This window comes from Gorilla gorilla, chromosome X (genome assembly GCF_029281585.2).
Source record: "Gorilla gorilla gorilla isolate KB3781 chromosome X, NHGRI_mGorGor1-v2.1_pri, whole genome shotgun sequence".
NCBI lineage: Eukaryota > Metazoa > Chordata > Mammalia > Primates > Hominidae > Gorilla > Gorilla gorilla.
The window spans coordinates 127,304,589-127,317,785 of record NC_073247.2 but is presented as its reverse complement, the minus strand read 5'-3'; the positions used below and the strand labels follow the sequence as shown (position 1 = coordinate 127,317,785).

Genomic DNA, 13,197 nt, shown 5'->3' with positions numbered 1-13,197 from the left:
ATATTATCCAGCCATAAAAAGGAATAGAGTACTGATACTTGCTACAAGGTGTGTGAACCTTGAAAATGTTAGGCTAAGTGAAAGAAACTAGTCACAAAACACCACCTATTATATGACTCCATTTATATGTAATGTCCAGAACAGGGAACTCAATGGAGACAGGAAATAGTTCAGTGGTTGCTTAGGGTTGCAGGGGTAGAGTGCTGTGGAAGGTGATAGCTAAAGTGTATGGGGTTTCTTTCTGAGGTGATGAAAATGTTTGAAAATTGACTGGTGAAGGTTGCATGTATCTGTGAATATACTAAAATCTATAAAAATAGATGGTATGGGGCCAGGCGCGGTGGCTCACGCCTATAATCCCAGTACTTTGGGAAGCCGAGGTGGGCGGATTACCTGAGGTCGGGAGTTTGAGACCAGCCTGACCAACATAGAGAAACCCTGTCTCTACTAAAAATACAAAATTAGCCGGGTGTGGTGGCACATGCCTGTAATCCCAGCTACTAGGGAGGCTGAGGCAGGAGAATCGCTTGAATCTGGGAGGCGGAGGTTACGGTGAGCCGAGATCGTGCCATTGCACTCCAGCCTGGGCAACAAGAGCGAAACTCCGTCTCAAAAAAAAAATATGATATTATGTCTCAATAAAGCTGGCATAAAAGTCAAAATATTAATATGTCCCAATTTCTTCTTTGACTCTACAGTTTAGCAGTTCTCACAATGAAAACACTATCGATAACATTCACTCATAATCATTCACTGAAAATAACTAAAACCTAAAGGAAAAATAAACTAAGGAAGCCATTTGTTTAGTCTTCTTACAGGCTCCCATCATTATGTATTTTATGCAATGTAATTCATAAATCACCTATTTCCTGATTAGATTTTCCCAATTCAATCGTTATCAGCAAGGAGCATTTATGGCCATCCATGTTTCACTCTTTCAAATATAAATATCAAGACCCGTTGTGTGCCAGGTGAACTGTGAAAGGAATTAGGAAAATGGCGCTTTTTCTCAGGGCTTATTTCCTTTCTCCCTAAAAGTACAGCTCTTTCCCATGGTACATGGCAGAAATTTATTGCTGCTCTTGAAGAAAACCATATACAGTGGTCATAGTACATGGCTTTCATGCTATCCCACCAAATGAAACAACTGTTAGATTTGAAATCCTACGTATTCCTGCTCAATTTAAATTCTGTGACAATGGGCCAGGCAAGGTGGCTCATGCCTGTAATCCCAGCACTTTGTGAGGTCGAGGTGGGCAGATCGCTTGAGGCCAGGAGTTCGAGACCAGCCTGGTCAACACAGTGAAAACCCATCTCTACTAAAAAATACAAAAATTAGCCAGGCATGGTGGTGTGCACCATAATCCCAGGCACTTAAGAGGCTGAGGCGGGAGAATTGCTTGAACCTGGGACGCGGAGGTTGCAGTGAGCCGAAATCATGCCACTGCACTCCAGCCTGGGCAACAGAGCGATACTCCATCTCAAAAAATAAAAAAATAAAGTCTGTGGCCAGAAGTTCAAGGCAGGAAATTAAGGTGTCGGCTATACCTGTAGTTGCTTGCTATTATCCACGAGTCAAAATAAAACTTAACGGAATACTTTACTACAGAAAGTATAAGAGCTGCATGTGCAAGTAATGGTGAATAGATGTTTTTGGGACTTCTGCATACATGAATATTTCCACAGCTGCAGAATCAACTACTGCAGAAGTACATGCTGGGCGCAACATCTACAATTTAGTAAAGCTGGAAAGAATTTTATTTTTGTAAAAACTAAATGGGGTGTGGCTCATTTTCTTGCCAAAGGGCTATTTTATTCCAAGACACTGGTGTCTGCTGACCTTCATTTGTAGGCTGAGCAATGTTCTATTTAAGTAACATTAATTCATAGTGGGCTCTTTTTTGGTATGCAATAATTATTGCAAAGAAATAACAATGTTTAAATGAGATTTGTTCTTAGTTTAGATTTGATTATATTGGGTTATAAGTGAATTTCTTTGTTCACACAAGGTTTATATTTAGAAATTATTTTATGCTGAGAAAAAAGGCTGTATTTAAATTCATTTTCTTTTTTTTTTCCTTTGTTTCTTTTTTCTTTTTTTTTTTTTTTGAGACGGAGTCTCACTCTTGTCACCCAGGCTGGAGTGCAATGGCGCAATCCCGGCTCACTGCAACCTCTGCCTCCCAGGTCCAAGCAATTCTCTTACCTCAGCCTCCCAAGTAGCTGGGATTACTTGCACTTGCCACCACACCCGGCTAATTTTTGTATTTTTAGTAGAGACGGGGTTTCACCATGTTGGCCAGGCTGGTCTCGAACTCCTGACCACAGGTATCCACTTGCCTCGGCCTCCCTAATTGCTGGGATTACTGGCATGAACCACCGGGCACGGTCTAAATTCATTTTCTACATTTATGAATATTTTTAGGTTTCATGAGAACCAAGATTATTTTTGTGTCTTTCTGTTCTACTAGACTGTAGGAGTATCTTATCCGTCTTTGTAGCCCTAGCACCTAACAGTCTGCATTAAACTTATGGTAGTTGAATGAATAATGAAACCATTCCACAAATAGACTAATTAAGCAATTGTGCATGTTAGTATATTTGGTTAACTATTACTTCATCTGTAGTTTCTACCATCTTAATATATACTTAAGAACTTTGGGCACGTTTAAAAGTTTCCTTGAGTTTTACATCTATTTACCAATGGTCTATAAGCCTTCTTTTATACAACACTTACAGTTTCTAGATACTTATTAACCTTCCCTTCATTTTTACACAAATCTCTGCTTAGAGAATTTTTCCCCTTCTGCTAGCACCTACTAGATATATTCTAGTTTGCTTTTTTAAAATTTATTTTCTATTTTTATTTTTTAAAAAATAGAGACAGGGTCTTGATATCTTACCCAGGTTGGTTCTGAATTCCTGGGCTCAAGCAATCCTCCTGCCTCAGCCTCCCAAAGTGCTTAGATTACAGATGTGAGCCACCATGCCCAGCCACTAGTTTGCTTTTTATCTGAGTGTCAACTAAAGCTGGAACACCTTGTTTGAGGATAAAATACTGAATGCATGGGTTGGCTTATATTTTTAAACATGTAAATCTATCAATATTACTTTTCTGTTAGTTACACTTAATGATAATTTGGCTCTATTTGCTTTTTAATTACCACAGGACAAAATATAAAATTGTAATTATTCATACCCACTTGTAAAAATGATTCAACTGTAGCTTTACAATGGAGACCCACAAACTGCTCAGAATATTTTCTGAATGTGTCAATAGCCTTCATCATTTCCTGGTTTTTACTTTTGAAAATTTCCACTAGATAAAATAATGGGCATCATAAATATGTTTTAGATTCAGCCATTTTTAAAGGCTACATGTCATCATGAAAACATATTGGTTTACTTTATAACCCTCTGCCATCCTCAGCATTTTAAGTTTTCAATAATATATTTTCTCTTTGCCCCTACTTTTTTTTCCTCCTCCACAAGTCAGGTATCAACACTACCTATTACCTTTCATTCTGATTTAAGCTGTATTTGTTAGTGGCCTTGAGTTTATAACGGTGTCTGTGATTTACTGAGCCATGTTTCCAATTTTCCTTTGAAGGTGAGTTCTTGTTCCTTTCCTTTTCCTTTTCCTCTTTCCTTTTCTCTTTCTCTCTTTCTTTCTTTTTCTTTCTTTTTTTTTCCAGAGTCTTGCTCTGTCACCCAGGCTGGAGTGAAGTGGCACGATCTTGGCTCACTGCAGCCTCCACTTCCCAGGCTCGAGGGATTCTTGTGCCTCAGCCTCCCAAGTAGCTGGGAACATAGGCATGGGCCAACATGCCTGGCTAATTTTTGTATATTTAGTAGAGACAGAGTTTTGCTATGTTGGCCAGGCTGGTTTCAAACTCCTGAGCTGAAGTGATTTGCCCGCCTTGGCCTCCCAAAGTGTGGGGATTACACGTGTAAACCACTGTGACCGGTCTTGGCTAGTTCTTCACATATCCTCACAAAAGAATAAATTAAATGGCAGGGTTCAGTGGCTCACGCCTATAATCCCAACACTTTGGGAGGCCGAGGTGGGTGGTCACGAGGTCAGGAGATCAAGACCATCCTGGCTAACACAGTGAAATCCCGTCTCTACTAAAAATACAAAAAATTAGCAGGGCATGGTGGTGCGCACCTGTAGTCCCTGCTACTCGGGAGGCTGAGGCAGGAGAATCGCATGAACCCGGAGGCGGAGGTTGCAGTGAGCTGAGATCGTGCCACTGCACTCCAGCCTGGACGACACAGTGAGACTCCGTTTCAAAAAAAAAAAAAAAAGAATAAATTAAACGATAAACAGGTTTCTGAGCTAAGCGAAGAAGCTTCTTCAACCTGAAACATGGCTAGAATCCTTCACATTCACAATGAAAAACAATAAAAGGAGTGTTTTTCCAATACCATTAAATAAAACACAAAAAATCCCACTAATTTCTAAAATCTTGCCAGCCTGGGCAACATGGGGAAATCCCATCTCTACTAAAAAACAAACTACAAAAAAAAGTTAGCCAGGCATGGTAGTACACGCCTGTAATCTCAGCTACTCGGGAGGCTGAGGCACGAAGATCGCTTGAGCCCCTGGAAGTCAAGGTTGCAGTGAGCTGAGATTGCACAGTTGCACTTCAGCCTGGGCGACAAAGCAAGACTCTGTCCAAAAAAAAAAAAAAAAAGGAAGGTAGGTAGGTACTCAAATTAGAGAAAAAGAGGTAGATATAGATACCTGACAAAAATCATCTAAGGCAACATTAATCAACCTGTAAATGAAAATACTTATTGAGCACCTACCATATGCTAGTTGCTTTGTAAGTGTTCTCATATAATAATTATGAGAACAAAGTGAAAAGTGAGTGGATTATCTTCATTTTATACATGGGGCAACTGAGGTTCAGAAGAGTTAAGAAACCTCCTCAATGCCACAGAGATATAAAATGGGAGAGCTGGCCCAGGTGCGGTGGCTCACGCCTGTAATCCCAGCACTTTGGGAGGCCGAAGCAGGTGGATCACGAGGTCAAGAGTTCAAGACCAGCCTGGCCAAGACGGTGAAACCCCATCTCTACTAAAAATACAAAAATTAGCCGGGCACAGTGGCAGGAGCCTATAATCCCAGCTACTCACAAGGCTGAGGCAGGAGAATCGCTTGAACCTGGGGGATGGAGGTTGCAGTGAGCCGAGATTGTGCCACTGTACTCCAGCCTGGGCGACAAAGTAAGGCTCTGTCTCTAAATAAATAAATAAATAATAAAATGCGAGAGCTATTGGAACCCATACTTTATGCTAAAATCCATTCTGACTGTGCAACATAGCATGTAAATGATGCCCCTGAAAAGAAAAGAAAGGTAGTGAGAATGTGTTGTTGGGTGAAAGGAACCTTCCAAGTCACTTCTGGGTCATAATGGAATTCCCAGACCAGTAAAGTCTTTGGTGAGTGAGGTTAGTGAACTGGAGGAAAGAGAAAAACACCATGGAAGGGTCTGTGAAATGGCATGGGTTAAGTTTCAGGAGGGATATGTAATGTACAATGAGCCATTTAAATACACAAAATATTTGTAAATTCAAGTGCTTGTAATTTAAGGAATCGCCATATACTGAAACCAGGCACAAATTAAGTGACAGCATCAGAATTTTTACTATCATTGGACCTATGTTTAGTTATGTTATTTAAGCAACCTGAATGAAATGTAAAACTCTGAGTTTAACTGTAGTTTATTGAGTGATATTAAAGTACTTTAAGAAACTAATAGCCTGAGATAAAAGGGCATATCAGCAAATAGTCATTTAGCCAACACCAGGATTAAATGTTTCTTTAGGATACTGAATGTTCATAGGCACGAATAAGCTTTGTATACTTGAACTGAGTTTTATAATAATATTAAACATAAAGGCTTCTTAAAAACAAACGTGTCTCCCTTCCCCCATTAACAGTTCCGTTTCAAAAAACAGAACTTCCTATGATTGTACACGGCACAGAATCCTACCTCATCCTGCTCTGCACCTGCTAACTAGATCAGAGAAAACCAAAATACTTCCAAGACATATACTTTACCTAAACAAGTGCCAGTTTAGAGTCACATATGATACAATACACTATATAAAGAATGGCCTTTTCTTTCTTCTTCTTTTTTTTTTTTTTGAAACGGAGTCTTGCTCTGTTGCCCGGGCTGGAGTGCAGTGGTGCAATCTTGGCTCACTGCAACCTTCACCTCCTGGGTTCAAGCGATTCTCCTGCCTTAGCCTCCCAAGTAGCTGGGATTACAGGCGTGCGCCACCATGCTCAGCTAATTTTTTTGTATTTTTAGTAGAGACGGAGTTTTGCCATGTTGGCCAGGCTGGTCTTGAACTCCTGACCTCAAGTGATCTGCCTGCCTTGGCCTTCCAAAGTGTTGGGATTACAGGCCTGAGCCACCACGCCCAGCCTTCTTTTTTTAAATGCCACTGAAATCAAGGCTATCTTTTTGTTTAAGCCGATGTTTAAATTTCAGGGACTACCAAAGGAATTCATCTTTAAAACATTCTTGGTGACTTCTCTTCTAAGAAATGATAGAGCGCAAAATGATGTTCGATCAAGAATGCTTACTGAAGCATTATCTATAAGATATGGAAACAAATGTTCAACAACTTGGAATTAGTGAAATAAATTATGAAACAGCCATTATATAAAATATACTGCAGTGATCTTAAACATTTTTAAAAATATTTGATCACTTGGAAACATGTTTATAATGTAATAAATGAAAAGAATGGGATATAGTGTTATTCCAATTTTTAAAAATTTCTCTTCCTACATATAAAATAAACATAAAAATATGAGCATTTAAAATTATAGTTACCTTGAATTTTTCTAATCCAAAGCAAAGTGATTGAAAACATCTTTAAAGTACACACTACATAAGACACTTTCCCAGTAGATTAATTCATACATATTGAATAGTATAGCAATAGGATGTGCTCTAGGGACAATTTCGTATCATTTTCACCTCTGAGCAAACTCTTTGCACCCTATAATGGTGATTCTTCCTGATCTGAAACACAAGCCCCAAAATGTTAAAATGAACAACAAGAAATGGCAAAAATGGGAACATTCAAGCAAGTTAAGAAATATAGAAAAAAAGCTTGAAAATTACATTCATCTATGAATGAAAGCGTTATTTTCAGTGTCAACAGCAGAATGTCAATCTGAGTGCAACACGATGTAATTAGAGCTTATAATGTGGAACACAATAATATGAATATTCAAAACTATTATATGGCCCTAACAAATTTTATTTTACAGAAAGTAAAAACTTTATATTATATTTATATATCACATAAAACTTTATATAATATACATATTCACACATAAGTGTATATATACTCATGTGTGTGTATGAATATCACAACTTAAGGGAATCAGACTTGTATTTTCAATGAACTGGACAGAGTATAAATGGGCGACAGAGTGAGAACCTGACTCAAAAAAAAAAAAAAAAGAAGAAGAAAAGAAAATCCAAGTTAATAGCTTTGAAGGTGTTTATTTTTCAACTTAACTTCCCACATTTTCTGGTTTATTTGTTTTTTTTTTGTTTTTCTGTTTTTCTTTTGAGATGGGGTCTCACTCGGTAGCCCAGGCTTGGAGTGCAATGGTGCAGTCTCGGCTCACTGTAACCTCCGCCTCCCAGGCTCAAGCAATCCTCCCACCTCAGCCTCTTGGGTAGCTGGGACTACAAGCCCGTGCCACCGTGCTTGGCTAAGTTTTTGTATTTTAGTAGAGAGGGGGTTCACCATATTGGCTAGGTTGGTCTCCTGGCCTGAAGTGATCCACCCACCTCGGCCTCCCAAAGTGTTGGGATGACAGATGTGAGCCACCGTGCCAGGCCATTTTTTGTGTTATTCATGGCATGCTACTTAAATGTATAGATTATCTCTTCCACTATGCAGTTTCCCAGACCTGCGTGTTGTCCTCCTTTAGACTGCAATTATGAGGAGGAAAAACTTGATTTTTTATGAGGTTTTTTACACGAAACCTCCCATTATAGGCAATTACAAAACTAAAAATGAGGTATGGTAAGCCAATGGACTCTGTAACAATTACCACTGAAGACCAAAATTCTACTCAGTAGTTAGTTAAAAAGGGGAAAAACACCACCCAATTAATGGCTTTAACGGGCTACCTTGCACAATATTTGAGGTAAGAAATAGAAGAAAGTATCACATGGGCTGGGCGCGGTGGCTCATGCCTGTAATCCCAGCACTCTGGGAGGCCAAGGCGGGCGGATCACAAGGTCAGGAGTTCTAGACCAGCCTGACCAACATGGTGAAACCCCATTTCTACTAAAAATACAAAAATTAGCCAGGCGTGGCGGTACGTGCCTGTAATCCCAGCTACTCAGGAGGCTGAGGCACGAGAACCACTTGAACCCGGAGGCAGAGGTTGCAGTGGGCCGAGATCACGCCATTGCATTCCAGCCTGGGCGACAGAGCGAGACTCCATCTCAAAACAAAACAAAACAAAACGGGCCGGGCGCGGTGGCTCACGCCTGTAAACCCAGCACTTTGGGAGGCCCAGGCGGGCGGATCACGAGGTCAGGAGATCGAGACCACGGTGAAACCCCGTCTCTACTAAAAATACAAAAAAACTAGCTGGGCACAGTGGCGGGCGCCTGTAGTCCCAGCTACTCGGGAGGCTGAGGCAGGAGAATGGCCTGAACCCGGGAGGAGGAGCATGCAGTGAGCCGAGATCACGCCGCTGCACCACTCCAGCCTGGGCGACAAAGCAAGACTCCGTCTTTAAAACAAAACAAAAGAGGAAGAAGAAAGTATCACATGTAGGTTTTTATTCTATTGTTATCAACCTATTCTCTTATTTTTCATTATAATATGTCTGGCTTTATTTTTCCTTTGCTTGTAAAAATTGGATGGGTGGAGAACTTTTACAGACAAAGAAAAATGTGGCAAGACTTACGTGATGAGAACCCTGCCGTTTCTGTAAACTCTTGTTAAAGCTTTAGTGTTTCTATGATACACTGCTGCAGTACTTTGAATTTATATAGCACCTGTCTGCTTAAAAGCCAAGGCTTCACGTTTCTCACTTATCCTTTCACCATGCCTGTGAAATATGTAGATTGGAATCACATGGCTTAAAAATAAAGTGAAACCCAGATATGACCACAGAAAATTTCAGTGAGTTACTTAAGATCATCTATCTGTCCAGACTGCAAAGGACTAAAAGACCCTAAATTCTATGCTCAATGCTTTTCCAATAAACAACACTACCTCCTTATTATCAAATACGTTTCTAAACTTTTAAGAAAATGTAAGGTTTCTCATATTATAAAACCAGTAGGCTTAATGCACCAAAAATCTCTGTCAAGGAATTATATAAATGGCACCTCTTTATTTTAAAGAACTAACATTAGTCATGGAATAACCCACTGGTGATCACTTTCCTGAATAGTCATCAATTTGCCAAAAAAGTATTTAGCTTGGATCAATGCAATTGCATCAAAGTTTGAAAAGTCAACTGATAAGTGAAATAAGCCAGATTATGAATATTTGAAAAAATAAAACCCAGCAAACCAAAAAGCTTGAGCAATCCTCTCTTTTTATAAACAAAAGCATGAATGGTGTCTGGCACATGTATGTACTCAATTAGTTATTAATATAATAATTTTAAATGACTTTCCGAAGGTCAAATTATGAGTCAATGGCAGAGCACTATCTAGAATCTAATTCCTCTGAGGGCAAGTTCAATGATTTACTTAAGATAATCTATCTGTCCAGACTGCAAAGGACTAAAAGACCCATGCTAAAATAATTAGTATTTTCATTTTCGTATACTAACAATACTTCTTCATCCCTAAAACAGTTTATACTCACTAATATTTATCTTCCAAGTGTCAAGACTAAGGCAAAATTTGGTATTATTAAATTTATCGTGAATCTTTTGAAATTGTCTCACCTCTGTAACTAAAATAAATTGGCCCAAGTATGATCAGATCTTCTAAGACTGACATTTCACGATTAGACTGTTTCCATAACTTTAACCAAAGCACTCTCATAACTAAAATCAGCTAGTCATGACCACTGGTATATAAAAATCTTCCAACATTGTAATGTATCCAAAAAGCTTTGAAACCTCCAACACACTGAATATACATTATATGGTACATCACTGTCTAAAATAATACAGACTCAAAACATGACCCAGCTGACTTCTTCTAAATGAGTTGTATTATTTTCACAGATCAAAAATTTTGCCTTCTGGATCACTCTTCACCAAAAGAAAAATTGCCATATGACCAAAGACAACATGATTCTAAAAACAGATACCCCATGTTGTCATGTATTGAGAGATATTCATTTTCAAATTTTATTTTATACCAGCTACTTTCATAATCTGTACCAAACATCAAAAAAGAAACAGTTCAGCTTATACATTCCACATAGGTTATGCTAGATCAAACACAAGAGCAAACTCATGAATTTATCATATGTGCTAAGAACACTGTCAGTACATTTCATGAAAATCCAAGTAGAAATAATGCCTAAAACAGAATATGGGATAATGGCAAATGGACTTTCTTCTTGTACCCTCTCAGTGTCACCAGAAAGAATCACTTTGGTGCTCAAGCACCATGACCAAGCTGCCCTTTTATTTTCAGTAACAGAATTCTGTTCTCCTGGGAGAAAAATCTCATCGGGTTTCTGATAGTGCCCTAGATACTGACATTCTGCCAGTATAAACAGCCACAGTCAAAGTCTAATGTGCGTGTAACCACTTGTAGAAGAGGCTTAATCTCACCCAAATTATTACTCACTAGTTATAATTAATCCTTCTACCCAAAATGCCATAAGCCTAGTCATTTTTATCAATTGAATCTAAATGGTTACATCAGACTAGAGACTTTGGACTTCAATGTTGATCGTCTGTATTAAGTCAAGGCAAAGTGTTATTTATTTATTAATAGCTCCCCACCTCAGGTAAAGTAAGGGGTTGCTATCTGCTAGATCTAACAGTAAAAATCAAGAATTTGACTCCCAGCCCCCTAATTTTAATAAAAATTTGGGCTCATTAGATCATACCACCAAAAAAAGTCAGCAATATTGGGGGTGGTGTTCAATAAGTAGGCATCCCAAGACGATGAAAAGCTGTGGACTAGAGCCTAGCGATGATTCTGTTTAGACATGATTTCACAATACTTAAAAAAGAACTTATCCCCCTACCACTGTAACCTAGTTGAGTGGTAATAACTTCCTTTTTTTGAGGTTAAACATTTATTATTTCAATCTAAAATTATATTATCACTTCACTTCCACTAGAGGGGTCTATCTACCAGTGTAGTTAACTCTAGTAACTCAGGTGCACCTTAAATCCATTTCCAGCTCATCTGTGCCACAAGGCTAGCCTTGGGGTCAGAACAATGTGCTTTAAGGTTGTTCTAGTTTTCAGGCTCAGAAACGGATGAACAGCAAGAAACTGGAGTGCTCCAGTCATTCAGAGGCTGCTGCAGGAGACAAAGGGTTTTTGGCAAAAGAATACAAAGTCAGAATCTCTTAAATATCTTCTGCCCTAGTTGTTTTCAAGACTGAATATGCATCAACCAGGTCCGTTTTTTCTTTCTTTCTTTTTTTTTTTTCAGATAAGCAAAGCTTTTAAACTCCTGACCTCAGAGGCTCCTCTGCCTCTCTTCTATACTCTGTAATATATAATCTGAATAGCCAAATTGCCACGTTTTCCCAGAAGCAACCTTAACTTGGGCCACTTGGGCGGGTATAGGTCAATATGGGAAAGTTGTTTCAGTGTCCTCTCATTATTCTACCAAACCACTGACAGGCAAAAACCCAACCAACTCGATGTATCAAATTTACTATCCACTGTTTTTGTGCATGATTTCTAATCCAGTTAATTCAAAACCACAAATAACTGATGGTTAATTTTAGTCAAGAGGTTATCTACTACCTTTAAGTAGTTGCCTAAAATAGGGAACAGTTCAATTAGAATATAGGCCAGACCAAGGAAGATGAACAGAGCCTTATTTTTTAACACTATCTTGTGGGATTTAGCTTCAAATCTAGTATTCAGGGACAAAATGAGGCCTGAGTAAAAAAGGATGACTTCCCTAGAAAATAATTAGTAAGATGTTTTTTAAATTTAGAAAAACCATGAGATTGAAGAACAGAGGAGATATATGTCCCAACTCACATATATTTCAATCCCTTATTTTAAAATCAGCTCCTGTTTTTGTTTTGGATAAAAGCTGAGCACCAAATTCCCTTTCTGGTCCCCTCATCCAAAATCCTAGTAGACTTCCTTGATTAGAAGCTAGTTCACACTCCTCCCCACCTTTTTTTTTCAAACGTAGAGGTGGTTTTTGGAATATGGGCCTCAACCATTACATTCCAGCTTTAAAGTAAAAAGACGTCATGTGACCATCAGAGACTTGGGGCACGTGATTCCAACTGGTATGTGTGGGGCTCCAGCCACTTAGTTGGAATTCACCATGAACTGCATCTCGAGGATCAAGTTTAGGCTTCCCAGTCCATTGTGACATCCAGCAAAGTGGAGTAAGTGCTTGCCCCTCAATGGTTTTTACTTTTCCCTACATTTTCTACCTACTGTTAGCCAGGCTCCCTTCCCTCCTCCCAATCCCTCTTAACAGGCCGGGCGCCCCCAGCATCCCGTCTGTCTGACGCTAAATGGCGAAGCTCTCCAACCCACTTAGCTCCAAGCTCAACCTTCTGCAAAAGTTCAACCTTCTGCACCACTGGGGATATCGTGCAGCTCAGGTGAGAGGCAAGGAGCATCGCATAAGGCTAGAGTCAGATGCCATTAATCCCCACTCCACCTCCCGGGCTGGGATCATCTTACGTCCCGGAGCCCGGCGGTCGGAACCGCCAGCACACCGGAGCAGCGACGGCGGCAGCAACTTTGGGACTGGCGAGAAGCCAGGGCGGGGGTGGTCGGCGTCCCCGGGCCTCTCATTACAGCGCTTAAGTACTGCGGGTGGAGAAAAGTAAACACAGGCAAGTGCAGCTGTGCGGGGAAAGGGCGGGGGGGGGGGGGGTAGAACATTACCTCCCTCCCGTCGCCCCTTTGCCTCTCCCTCTCCAAGAGTCGGGAGAGGTCCGGGACTGCCGCCGCCCCGACCGCGCGCCCGGGGCCGCAAAGTCAAAGGAGCTGAAAAAAGGACAGGG

General features: G+C 40.0%; 2 protein-coding genes across 2 annotated transcripts in view; one reads left to right on the top strand and one right to left on the bottom strand.

Moving 5' to 3' along the window:
* PLS3 (plastin 3) overlaps positions 1–13,197 on the bottom strand; it is an 89,711-nt gene that overhangs the window by 75,347 nt on the left and 1,167 nt on the right. The window lies entirely within an intron of this gene.
* Positions 12,462–13,058, top strand: LOC134757919 (uncharacterized). Its single transcript, XM_063703051.1, has 2 exons — positions 12,462–12,567; positions 12,663–13,058. The coding sequence occupies exon 2, from the start codon at positions 12,700–12,702 to the stop codon at positions 13,018–13,020; it is 321 nt and encodes a 106-aa protein (XP_063559121.1). The 5' UTR covers positions 12,462–12,567; positions 12,663–12,699; the 3' UTR covers positions 13,021–13,058.

Coding starts and splice junctions, on each gene's coding strand:
- LOC134757919 (XM_063703051.1), top strand. CDS start 12,700: ATGGCGAAGCTCTCCAACCCACTTAGCTCCAAGCTCAACCTTCTGCAA.